The 13,891-nt window shown below is 40.8% G+C and overlaps 1 protein-coding gene across 2 annotated transcripts in view; it reads left to right on the top strand.

Moving 5' to 3' along the window:
- LOC122557426 (E3 ubiquitin-protein ligase RNF128) overlaps nt 1-11,462 on the top strand; it is a 152,622-nt gene extending 141,160 nt beyond the window's left edge. For both annotated transcript variants that reach the window (XM_043705148.1, XM_043705147.1), the window contains 3 exons: nt 3,183-3,279; nt 6,099-6,279; nt 8,870-11,462. In XM_043705148.1, the coding sequence (XP_043561083.1) occupies nt 3,183-3,279; nt 6,099-6,279; nt 8,870-8,988 (397 nt within the window). In that variant the 3' untranslated portion in view covers nt 8,989-11,462. The remainder of the gene's footprint in view (nt 1-3,182; nt 3,280-6,098; nt 6,280-8,869) is intronic.
- Nucleotides 11,463-13,891: the final 2,429 nt, after the last annotated feature.

Genomic DNA, 13,891 nt, shown 5'->3' with positions numbered 1-13,891 from the left:
CGTCTGTGTATGTGTCTGTGTGTGTCTGTAAAACCCATGTCGCAACTATTTTCATTAGTTGCAGGAGGAGCTTGCTGTTTGAGGTGCTGTATGGATCCATCAGGGAATGGTTTAGGGACAAGCAAACCAAAGAATGACAGATGCTGGAAATCAGAAACAGAAACAGAATTTGCTGGAGGAACTTAGCAGGTCTGGCAGCATCAGTGGAGGAAAAAAGCAGAGCTAACATTTCCAGTCCAGTGACCCTTCCTGAGAAGGGTTTAGGAAGGCCTACTAGTCAGTTCCATTACCTGTGAAGCTATGCCCCTTTTACTTCATGAATTAAGGCAACCCCTTGAGGAAAGTTTTCAATTCGGTGACAGCTTTATGTATTTTATTGATTTTTTTTTTTCAATCTGTTATTTGGATTTAATTAAAGCTACACATCTCTGAGCAATAACCTTACACATCTCAGCATAAATCAGGATGTAACTGCAATGTAATCAGACCATTTTCTCCTCTTTCCCCTCTCCTCTCTCCATCGCTTCATTGCTCTCCTTTCTGTCTGCTCTCTTATCTCCAATAGTCTCACTATGGGGACAATGTGAATCACATGATTCTAGTGTCCAGGTATCAACATTAATTAGCCATCCTTGAAAGTCCAGCTTACTTACATCTTGGACAGCCACTTGTAATGTGGTGGTAGTGCTCCTATCTTTGAGCCAGGAGACCCAGCTTCAAGTCTCACCTTCTCCTTCATGCTGAAAATGAACCACTCTTTTTTTTAAAAAAAGTTGTCCCTCCTCTCAACTTAAAAAATATGGCCTTCCCAATCCTATGGAAATTACATCTGCCAGTCACCTTATCTATACCCCTCATAATTTTAGAAGCCTCCACATGGTCACCCCTCAACCTCCTGCGCTTCAAAGAAAAAGATCCCAGCCTCTCCTTATAACCCAAGCCCTCTATTCTGGGAAATCTTTTCTGAGTCCTCTCCGGTTTAATTTTAAACTTTCCTATAACAGGACAATCAGGACTGGACACAATACTCCAGGAGAGCCCTCACTGTGGAATTACATCTCTCCACAGGTTGATTAGAAAATATCTACTTTCACCTCAGATCTAAATGGACAGTTTAAAGCTTATAGTTTGACATGTTCAACAGTTTGTTGGGGGACTTTGAAGATTCTTAATCCACCTTCCAATCTGGCTCAAATGCTGCTGCCGTTGTCTCCAAATATAAATCCCTTGCAGCTTCTTTCCCAGGATAACAGCCTGAGCGTCCCCTTTCAACTCTCAAAATCCAACCCAGGCTTGCTCTGAGGAAAATTTCAGAATGGAACCAGCCTCATTTTTCCTGAATTTACAAATGCAATCGGGCAGCATGGTGACTGAGTAGTTAGCGCTGCTGCCTCACAATGCCAGGGTCCCAGGTTCAATTTCAGCCTCAGGTGACTGTGTGGAATTTGGACATTAGATTAGATTCCCCACAGTGCGGAAACAGGCCCTTCAGCCCAATCTAACACTGAGAAATTTAGCATAGCCAATCCACCTGACCTGCACATCTTTGGTCTGTGGGGGGAAACCCACACAGGCATGGGGAGAATGTGCAAACTCTACACAGTCATCCAAGGCTGGAATCGAACCTGGATCCCTGGTACTATGAGGCTGTGGTGCTAACCACTAAGCCACTGTGCCACCCTGTGTCTGTGTGAGTTTCCTCCGAGTGCTCCGATTTCCTCCCACATTCTAAAGATGCGCAGGTTTGATGGATTGGCCATGCTAAATTGACCCATTGTGTCTAGGGACGTACAGGTTAGGTGGATTAGCCATTAGAAATTTAGGGTTAGGGTAGGCAGTGGGTTTGGATGGGATGTTTTTCTGAGGGTCTGTGTGGACTTGATGGACAGAATAGCCTGCTTCCACGCTGTAGGGATTCTATAATTCAGTCATAAAAAGCCGAACAACCTTAAAATCTTGAAGCATGAAGTTTATAGCACAAGTTAACAGAGGATTAAAATTGCTAACAGTGCAGTTGAATGTATTTGTAGTGGTCTGCTCAAAAATAGAGAAATCTTTAACATGCCATAAGATCCCGATTGAGATGCACTTGGATAAGTTACTCTATAATAAGAAAAACAAAAGCGTTTTAAGAAAAATCGATTTGCACAGGGATTGTGAGAAACCACATTATCAGGTTAGATTTGAATTCGTCTGGATTGAAAAGCCAGTTATTGGTAATTGTGGATGTGACATTTTATCCAAATGTTGAGAAAACCCAACCTGTTCACAATTGGGGAAGGGAACTCGTCGTCCTGTTTTGACACCAGACCCACAGCAATGGGAGTAAATGCTTTAAAAATGGCTGGGCAAGCTACACAGTTTTGCCAAACGGCTTTTGTTTGTGACATCAGCTTCTTTAGAGAGAGTTCCTACTTGAACAGCAAATAAATTGAGTCACTTTGTCCTCCAGACGTCCCAAGATGCTACGCAGCCAATGAATCACTTTTGAAATGCGACCAGTGTTTTTTTTATGTCTGTGACCATGGCAACAAATGTACTCACAGGGAGATGGTACAAACAGTATTAAAAGAAGTGAGAGTATGGCCTGTTTTTATCTTCCTGAAGGTACTATTTGATTAGATTACTTAGTGTGGAAACAGGTCCTTTGGCTCAACAAGTCCACACCGACCCGCAACCCACCCAGACCCATTCCCCTAACACTACGGGCAATTTAGCATGGCCAATTCACCTAACCTGCACATTTTTGGACTGTGGGAGGAAACTGGAGCACCCGGAGGAAACCCACACAGATACTGGGAGCATGTGCAAACTCCACACACAGTTGCCTGAGGCAGGAATTGAATCCAGGTCTCTGGCGCTGTGAGGCAGCAGTGCTAACCACTGAGCCACCGTGCCGCTCACCAGTAAGAGAGACCAGTAATGGCCAAGACAATACCCAGTCAAGATCTAAATAGCCCATGCATGTCATATGTTTAAATTATTCTGGGAAAATGGACATACCATCGTTTCAATATTTTTAATCACAACAAGTAAACAGTTCAGAAATTTATGAAGAAATGGTCATATGCGTATTCAGTTGTTCACAGCCACATAATAAGATAGTTAAGGATTGGTAATGCATGTTGTCAGCCCTTAAACCCAGGGCACTATGTTTCATATTCTGTGATCTTTCTTTGCAGCCACATATTCCACAAGAATTGTATCGATCCATGGCTTCTGGAACACAGAACCTGCCCCATGTGTAAATGTGACATCCTGAAAGCTCTTGGAATTGAGGTAAGTTAATAATGGGTTCATTAATGTCATGATTTAAAGCTGTCAGTAAGGAAATTAAAATAACTGCAGTGGTGTACTCCATCTTTTTAAGGGTGAACATACTGAAGAGTAGGATTTTAATTTGCAAGGCACCATTTGTGATCGTTCTTGATCACTAACCAATTTCCCATGAGGCAAAGTGTAAGCACTCTTTCAATATAGGAGAATGTAGCAGACAATTTACACTCTGCAGAATTCCAAAATGTGATGATGACCAGGTCGTCTGTTTTTTAAGAGGATTTGGTCAAATACTGACCTGGATACCTAGGTTATCTACTCTTTAGAGGACTTTGTTGAACTTTAAGGGGCCCTATTCTCTCTCTAGTTCCTCTTTTGCTCTTCACGTACTTGTAGAATCTCTTTGTATTAGATGTGGCCTTGGCAGATAAGGCTATCTCGTTTCCCCTTTGTGCTCTCCTGATTTTCCCTTTTAAGAATGCCCCCACATGCCTTTATACTCTTCAGGAGATTCAGTTGATCCTAATTGACTGTAACTAATATACGACTCCCTAATTTTGACCAGAGCCTCTATCTTTAGTCATCCATTGTTCCCTACTCTTAACAGACTTACTTTTCACTCTAACAGGAACACATTGCCTCTGAAATCTTCACTATCTCACTTTTGAAAGCCTCCTACTTGCCAGTTGTACCTTTTACCTGCAAATAGGCTACTCCAGTCAACTTTTGAAAGTTCCTGTCTCACACTGTCAAAATTTGCTTCAGTCCAATAAGAATTCTAACTTGTATGCAAGGCCTATCCCTTTACATAACTATTTTGAAACTACTAGAATTATGATCACTAGTTCAAAGTGCTTCCCCCACTAAAACTTCAGTCATTTGCCCTGCCTAATTTCCCAAGAAAAGATCAAGTTTTGCTCCTCTGCTAGGTACATCTATGTATTGATGAAGAAAATTTTCTTGAACACATTTAACAAATTCCTTCCCGCCCAAGCCCTTAATACTATGACAGTCCAAGTCTGTGTTTGGAAAGGCAAAAGCCCCTACAATTACAACCCAATTATTCTTACATATATCTCAGATCTTCCCACATATTTGTTCCTCAATTTCCCACTGATTATTTGGGGCCTATAGTACAATCCCATCAAGGTGATCATCCTTTCTTCTTTTTAGCTTTGCTAGAAAACTCTTCAGAATTATCCTCTCTGAGAACAGCAGCAATGTTTTCCTTCTCCTTATCCTTCACTATAACAGGAACATACTACCTCTGAACTCTTCATTATCTCATTTTTGAAAGCCTCTCACTTGCCAGATGTACCTTTACTTGCAAACAGACTACCTCAATCAACTTTTGAAAACGCCACACCCCCTCCTCTCTTGCCCCTCTTTCTATCCTTCCTATAGAATCCCTGGAACATTGAGCTACTCGTCCTATCCCTCCCTCAGCCATGTTTCTGTAATAGATGTGATGTGCCAGTCTCCTGTTCCCCTTCATGCCCTGACTTCATCTGCCTTACCTGTAAGACACCTTGCATTGAAATAAAAGCAGTTTAATTTTTCAGAGTTACCTTGCTCTCTGACTTGTTCTTGTCTGCCTTTTCTAATTAACTTGGTGCCTTTAACTTCAGAACCATCCTCATCTGTTTCTATTTTCACTACTACTTAGGATCCCCCACATGCCCCTCCCTAATAGTTTAAAGACTCCCGAATTGCACTCGCAAAACTTCCTGCGAGGACATTGATCTCCTTCCAGTTCAAGTGAAACCCGTCCCTTTGAACAGGTTTTTTCAGCCCCAGAAGAGATTCTGATGATCCAAAAATCTGAATCCTTGCCTGCTGCACCTTCTCCTCAGTCATTGATTTATCTGCCCTATCTTTCTTCTACTCTCACTAGCGTGTGGCACAGGGAGTAATCCAGAGATTACTACTTTTTTGACGTTCTGCTTTTTAACCTCCTGCCTAACTTCCTATATTCACTCTGCGAAGCCTCAACCCTTTCCCTAACTGTGTCACTCTAACAACCACTTCTGGCTTCTCACTCTGCCTTGACAATATGCTGCAACCACTTTGAGCTGTCCTTGACCCTGATGCCAGAGAGATGACAAACCATCTTGAATTCATGCTCGTGGCGGCAGAATCACCTGTCTCGTGTGAAATAATTAAGAGCAGCATTAATCCATTCAGCCCCTTAAGCCTGCTCACTAGTCAAAAAGGTCATGCTGATCTGTTTTCTTTCTTTTTTTTTCTTTTCACATTCCCATCTAGCTCTTTTACAACCTTTTTGATTCTCTTCCCTAATCAGAATCTATGCGTCTCTCCAGCTTTTAAAAATATTCCATGACTCCACCTCCTTCTGATGCATAGAGGTGTAAAGTCTCTCCGCCCTCTGAAAAGTTTCTCCTCCTCTCTGACCTAGAAAGGTGGTCCTTAATTTTTAGACATAGTTCCCCTAGTTCTGGAATCCCCCACAAGGGAATACACTCTTTGCATTCTCACCTTGTCACGACCGTTTTAAGGTTCTCGAATACTTCAGTTAACTCACCGTCAATATTCTGGAGTCGGCCTGGTACCCAAGGTCCTTTATTTCCAAGATGTGAGTGATGGCATTGAATATTTACTGACACCATCCAGCGCCACTTCTATGTCAGTCTGTCGATTTAATGTGGCCAGTGAAGCCTCCTTTTGAGTATCTCCAGTTAGGAATTGCATCTCCAAATGTCTTTTACAGACTTCAACAGCTTTCAAATCTGATATTTAAGCTTTTTCGTTCCACCTGGCCTTTTCTGTTCCCCAATAGTTTCATTTGTTCCTATTTGGCACAGATTGACATAGAAAAAGCTGAAGAGACACCGGCACCTGAGCAGTCATCCAGCAATCCTCAAAGAACAGGGCAGGACAGACACACCGAGGTTCCCGAGAGTGCCATTTATACTCTACCAGCTGCTTTTGATGCTGAGCGTCGATTGGATGAATCTCCTGTAACTGAGGATAATCACAATTTCGGTGAGTGATCTTTTGTCTCCTGTGGGTCTGGTTAAACTGAGATTGATTGTGTTACAATGATGTGAGTGTACTGTACCTTTAGAAGAGTTAAAACCTAACAAAACTACCTGACAGCACCAGGTATTCTGAATAAGATATAATGTGACATGTGGTCCAGAAGCTAGGATAGCTGGTTGCCTGGAGACAAAAACAGATTCAAATTAGGCCAATCGGTTTAAATTACACCCTTAAAAAAACCAAACTCCAATCATCAAGTTTGAATTGAGTATATTGACAATCTTAAAAGCCAATGAGACAATCCGATGCTTTGGGAGTATAAGACCGGGGACAATTGAACAGTTTGGAGGAGAACTGTCACACCACCAACATGTTGAGACTGTCTGAAAAAAAGCTCTCTTAAAGGTACCTTTATCGATCAGTAACCTGTGAAACAGAAATCCCTAAGAAGAAGAAAAGATTTGATATCTGGCTGATTTTAAAAATTTGAATTTTTGGTAAATCTTAATCGGGGGTTTTAACAGACTAGCATTATAGAAGGGAAGGTAAAAGATAGGTTAGAGAAAGAAGTTGTAAATAGTTGTTAGTTAATTATTCTCTGTATACTTTAATAAATGAAATTTTTAATGTTTACTTTAAATAGTTCTTGGCCACTTGAATTTTCACAAAGTACTGCGCAGGATAAATCTTTTCTGTGTTGCTGGTTTAAATTAAACAGTAGGGTTTAGGTTAGATTAGATTCCCTACAGTGTGGAAATAGGCCCTTCGGCCCAACATGTCCACACCAACCCTCCGAAGAGCAACCCTCCAGACCCATTCCCCTACAGTTACCCCTGCACCTCACACTACTAGCCAATTTAGCATGGCCAGTTCACCTAATCTGCACATCTTTGGATTGTGGGAGGAAACCGGAGCATCCGGAGGAAACCCATGCAGACACGGAGAGAATGTCCAAACTCCACAAAGACAGTTGCCTGTGGCAGGAATTGAACCCAGGTCCCTGATGCTGTGAGGCAGCAGTGCTAACCACTGAGGCACCGTGCTGCCCCTGTGTTAAAAATTGTCACACTGGGCATGTATTTGAGTGATCTTGTTTTCAAAACTGGATGTAAAAATGACTTGATTTTCCTTAACAAGATGGTACAGTATTCAAAATATCCTATGCACAGAGGAATATATCCCATCTGAATATTCAACTTTTTCATACATGTTTGACAATATGTTCTAACTGTCCTGTTTATAAATGCTAACTGATAATCACTTGCTGGTGATTGATGAACGTGAGCATTGCTAAAAAGAGAGGTGGAGTTGAAGGTTGCACTCATCAGGAACTGAAACACAAGAAAAACCAATTTCAAACAGGAGTAACCATTCATTCAGCATGAGAAGATGCTGATTGCTTTGCTTTGATTGTGGTTGGCATGGAGATGCAGCTTGAACTGCTCACATCCTGAGTTTGCTGATTTAAATTCAAATCAGGAAAGTAGATTTCTGGTCGGGGAATTGCCATGGGAATGCAGCAAGGGATGTTTGTCTTTGTGCTTTCCTCATTTAGGAAGCTGGTTTGTCGACATGCTCTTTGTGAACAGAAAGAATAACACAACCCTTTTAACAGTGAGCAGCATCCAGACCATGCTCAAACCCAGCATAAATAATCACATTTTAATGTTGGATACTGCTACTGGATTACATTTTGCTAAATAATCCTGACTGTGCTAAGAATTCCATTGGGGAATTCATTGACGTTTACCAGGCTCACCATGTGACTCATTTACAAGTTCCAGATGTGAGACAGATTTCTAACCACTGAGGGAATAGAGGGTTAGGAGGAAAAGGCAGGAAATTCAGTTGGATTGTCAGATCAGCTCTTATCTCATTGAATGGTAAAGCAGGGTCGATGGGCAGAATGGTCTACTTCTGCTCCTAACTCATATGGTCTAAGTTACATTTATTCCCATAAAGGGCTCTTTTTCTTTTGTAGGCAAGAACAGTGTATCCAAACACCACCATTTTCACTGAGGAAAGTGCTCTGAAGGCATCACCTTGACCGATCCTAGTTATGATTTGATTTGCTTTAATGTTGTCACATGTACCTAAGTGCTGCGAAAAATTTTGTTTTGCATGCAGTACAGGCAGATCATAGCAAACAAAGATGTACACAGATCATAGGGTGCTTAGACAGAGCAAGGCACACCAGGTTACGACTACACAGGAGGTGCACAAAACAAGGTCAACATTAGATTGAGATTAGAGAGGTCCATTCAGCAGTCTCATAACAGGGAAGAAGCTGTTCTTGAACCTGTTGGTCCATGTGTTTAAGTATCTGCCTGGTTTGAATCTATTTAGTTAACTACTATCATTACCAGTTCTTGCTGCATCCCCATGCCCACCATAATCCAACCAATCAATGTTCTCTTCACACTTTCCTTTCTCAAGTTAAGACACAAAGCTCTGACCTGCATCTCCTCAGACATGATTAAGCGCTTATTTCTTTCCTTTGCTTACAAACCTGTATCTCTGTGCTCATTGAAGTTTAAAGACTGATCTATTTTTCCTTTACTTATGCTGCTTTTTTTCTCTGCTCTCTCTGCAGGTGAAGAGCAGCAATTGGTCAATAATGATGCGCGAGCGAATTCTCTGTCTGTATATGTTCTGCCACAGGACAACCCAGTATATGAAGAGATTGATCTACATGATGAAGTAAAGTCATGAATCGTCCCAAAGAAGTAAAACCCTGAAAAATAAAGCCAACTATCAACTGAATGTGCAGGGAGCATCTCTTAAATGAACTGCTTTGTTCAAACAAAGACTTTGGAGTGACCCACAGTCTACATTTTTTCTGCATTTTTTAATGCCAATGTTATAAAGAGACAAATGATTTTTCAATAGTATAACAGGCAGCTCGTAATTAGTCCTTGTGCTGAAATTCTCAGCACTTCATGCAATAACTGCAGTTAGTTTAACTGATGTCTGGTGACCACAAAGGCTGCAATGGAGACCAAGACTGTTGAACATTATTTTTTAACACACAAAGCTAAGACAATAACAGTTTGCTGAAACCTCTTGTTTTCTGTGTGGAGGTGGGGGAGAAGAGGGTTTGAGGTTGGGAAAGAGAAGAATGGGCCTTCTACAAATGCCAGTGCTTTCCTGGGAACTTTCGATTCCAACTTCATCAGGGAAAATAAACCTTGCAAACAAAATGCCATTTATTTTTAACTGAAAGATGCATAATTTGCCAGTAAGTCATCAGTAACAAAGGACACAGCAATATGTCCTACAGCCCTGATAGGATTCTTGACAATAATTTTGTATTGTCGAAAACCCCATTTTGAAAATCTATGGCTTGAACAAGTGTGTAAAGTGGAATCCATTAGTTCTGCGCTTTTAATCCATTTCCTGCACTCTGCTGACTGCTGCACTAAATTACACTACACTACACGTTGATGAAAATGCAAGCAAAAGGTTAATTGTCACCCTATTAATATAAGTCGACCATAATGCAAACAAAGCCTGCGCTGTCTGTTCGTGGTGTCACTCCTGGCTAATTGCATCCCTGATGGGAACAGGAATTTTTTGATTTATCATTTGCATTATGTAAAAAGCAGTGCAGTTGATACATTTCCTGCACAATTAGTGATGCATTTACCAATGTTCTGCTCAACTGAAAGGAATAGCTATCTTTACATTCTTTTTGAATTTTGTGTGTGATTCTGAAACAGTGGAATGGTTGAGTTTTAAAGTCATCTATTTTCAGAATCCTAAAACAAACTGATAATCTATTTGGCCCCTGCTTCCGTTGCCTTTTGTCACACCTTGTGGTCAAAGACCTTTCTCTGAGTACAGATCAGAAGTAGAATTGGCTTTCTTCATACAAATTATTGTTTCTTCCTTTTTATTTGAAAGCAATCCTCTTAACTCTCAATAAAGTCAATCTGTTTTGGAGATAAATCACTTTTGTGGATATTTTATTGAAATGCGTTGAGTAGTTAATGTGGTTGAACAAGAATAAAAGGGGAGGAAAGCCTGGGAGAGGAAGATGTTCACATTGCGATGGAGTCTTTGCAACTGACTAGTTTTTCTATCACTTCCCAAAGTAAACTTGAGTCTAATTCTTCAAATTCCAAAGAATAGTTGTTTGTGAAGAGGCAGGGCAAGAAAGCAATAGCCTTCTGCAGCTGCTAACACAGTGCAGGTTCAGAAGTCATAAGAAAATGTGGAATTTCAGATTAACTTTAATTTTTTTTTAAAATTGTGATTCCACTACTGTCTTGTTTTATATCTGGCTTGTACAGTGCTGTTGCACAATTGGGTGGAAACAGTCTTAGTGGATGTTTTGGACATTTTGCACAGGCCTTCTCTCTTTTCTGAGTGAATAGAGACTTTATATCCAGATGTACTGGCCTGGTGATGTGCTTTGAGTTTTTGATTTTAGTACCAAGCAGCTTTCCAAAATCAGCAGCTTCATGGTTGACATTTGTGTGGGAGGGGTCTTGGGAGCTGGAAAATGCAAACCATCAAATTGAGTGCATATTACTTGCTGTATTAATGTTCCAGTATAATGAACAACTCATGCTCTGTGCTACTTCAGTAGGTTGACATTCCACTAGTTGGACATGTTATAACTGATTACAATAGGAGGGAGTATCACAGAAGTGAGTAACTTTTCAGTAAAGTTTGCTAAGTCATGCTGCTTGCCCATTGTCCACTGTTGATCTTTGTTTTATATACAAGAACATTTTTTCTTCTTAAGAGTTGCTTGGTTTTCTAGACATCAATAAAGTAAAATTGCTTCCCTCGATTAATCATGAATCAAATGAGCCATGCATAGGCTTGAGATGACATCCACAGAAATTTGTTTTTGAATGAACAGAGCTTTTTTTTTGATTGAATGTACAACGCAGAATAACTCTTATTACAAAAAGGCAGTAAAATTCGACAAAAGTGGAATACTTGTGCAGGAGTTGCTTTTCTAATGAACAAAGTAGAAATCAAATCTCTCCCAATGTCTCTGCCTTCACAGAAATGTGATAATGGCAGTTATTGAATACAATATTTTAATTCCCCATATTAGTAGGATGCTTGCTGGCTAATTTTAACAAATGCCTCCCACACTGTTCAATAAGTACCATGTCCAACATTCCCATCCCCACTGCCACAGAAAGTCAAGATTCACCTCAAGGTTTCCACCCCAAACCACCACCAGCCCCCCCCCCCCCCCCCCACCCCCGCAGCCAGAAAAATATTTTAAAGTATTGATACTTGATTTGGTTTTTCTGGAAGGCCACTTTCAAAATGGTTGCAAATCAAAATGAAGAAAATAAATCCCCCAGAGGTTGCCAAATGCTGAATTTTCCAATTGGTGTTATTTTAATCCCAGTGATAACCCCTTTAAAATTGTTGGGTTAACCCTAGGGTTAAAGTAGTGTCACTCAGGAAAGAAATAGGAACAAAAGTGGTACACGAGTATGCCTATGGGCCAGAGAATATTAGAATATCCAACACAAACTAAGCATCAAATAATAATGAGTAGGTCGCTTTCTGCTGTGTTGGCTATTATTTCTTTGGATGCAATTTACTCCTTTTTTTTAAATATCTGATTGCTGTGACTGGAGCTGTAATATTGTTGAATAGAACCTTACCCTTCTAAAACGTATAGCTCCAACTGTTCAACATTAACTTCTACCAAAGCTATAGTTTGTCTTTAACCCTTTGTCAATGGAAAGTCACTGGGGTGTCATTCTAACTGAATCAATGGAGAGTAAAATTGTGTGTGGTGTAAAACCAGATTTGCCCTCAATCTTTTCAATTTTGTAATGGGCAAGTTGGATTAAAATTGCTTCCACACTACTCACTTGCTATAGTCAACATACCTTTCATTACAAGGTAGGAAGTTACTCTTTTTAAATGTAGGAGATTCAAAGGCCTTAAATACTTATCAAAATCACTTTTAAAAGCAATATGCAACAATCTTCATATTAATCACATGCACTTTATTTAGGGAACTTAAATGATTTTTTTTTTATTTTGCTTTCTTGGGTGAGGTTAAATGAAAATGGTATAGTTGGTATCCTGCAAAGCTGACTTCTCAAAGAAATTTAAATGGTACTTGATGGGTTTATATTACACAACACTTTTTTGTTTTCAAAAAAAAAAGGGACGTACGCATTTGTACCAGACTTTTCTGTGAGAATTTGTTGTACATATGATTTTTAAAAATCATTTATATTGTCAGGATTCCTTTAGCAAAGTGTAAATAAATTTGATGTTCTAATAAATGGTTTACTGTTTCTGTATGAATAACTATTGTTTAAATAACAGTTTTTTTGGAGTTCACCAATTCATCACTCAGTTAAAATGTGGAACTGCCAGGTTGGGGCAGTGGGTGGCTGAGCCTCCTATATGATGAGTTTTCCCCTGACCTGTCCTGTTGGTCATTTATCCATATCTAGGGAAGTGAAGGTGACTTTTTTTTTTGTTTAACCTATATTTCTAAACAATCTGTTCAGAGATGTTATTACACACCTCTAGAGTAGGTGGCACTTAAACCTGGGCCTCCTGGTCCATCAGTAAGAACACTAGATTTCTAGATTAGATTACAGTGTGGAAACAGGCCCTTCGGCCCAACAAGTCCACACCGACCCGCTGAAGCGCAACCCACCCATACCCCTACATTTACCCCTTACCTAACACTATGGGCAATTTAGCGTGGCCAATTCACCTGACCTGCACATCTTTGGACTGTGGGAGGAAACTGGAGCACCCAGACACTGGGAGAACGTGCAAACTCCACACAGTCAGTCGCCTGAGGCGGGAATTGAACCCGGGTCTCTGGCGCTGTGAGGCAGCAGTGCTAACCACTGTGCCACCGGCCACCCATGCTAACCACTGTGCCACCGGCCGCCCATGCTAACCACTGTGCCACCAGCCGCCCATGCTAACCACTGTGCCACCGGCCGCCCATTGTCTACCATTGTCACAATAGGGCCCCCAGTTCCATTTTTTTAAAACTTGCTTTTTGTTTCTTTTTTCCAAATCATCCGTGGTTATAATTTATTATTTTTTACATAGTGAGATAGAAAATGAAGACCCTTGTAAATAGTTTATTATTATATATCCTGACTTTTCACCACCAGCGAAACATCTATGTGGCCAATTGAATATTGGAGGGTGCCCATTTCACCCACGATCAATTGAAGCCCATACATGGCAAGTTAATCTTTGTTTAAGGATGACATCTTGCTGTCATTGGTACTTCTCTTGCATTGGGGGAGGCCCATGCCAACCATCTAGTTTAACTGGTTTAAAACTGGCAGGTGGGCCATGGTTGGGGGTTGGAAGTGGGATGGAGCGGGGGTGTCTGTTGTTTGGGAATCCTATGCCTATTGCAGGTTCTGCTGTGCCATGCCCGGTCCACCCTGGTCTCCCAAACACCAGATTATGGATTAGTGGTGCTGGAAAAGCACAGCAGTTCAGGCAGCATCCGAGGAGCAATAAAATCGATGTTTTGGGCAAATGCCCTTCATCAGGAATACAGGCAGAGTGCCTGAAGGGTGGAGAGATAAATGAGAGGAGGGTGGAGGTGGGAAGAAAGTAGCATAGCGTACAATAGGTGAAT

This window comes from Chiloscyllium plagiosum, chromosome 15 (genome assembly GCF_004010195.1).
Source record: "Chiloscyllium plagiosum isolate BGI_BamShark_2017 chromosome 15, ASM401019v2, whole genome shotgun sequence".
In the NCBI taxonomy this organism is placed as follows: Eukaryota; Metazoa; Chordata; class Chondrichthyes; order Orectolobiformes; family Hemiscylliidae; genus Chiloscyllium; species Chiloscyllium plagiosum.
Note: the sequence above shows the minus strand (reverse complement) of the source record. Positions and strands in the feature narration are given on the sequence as shown.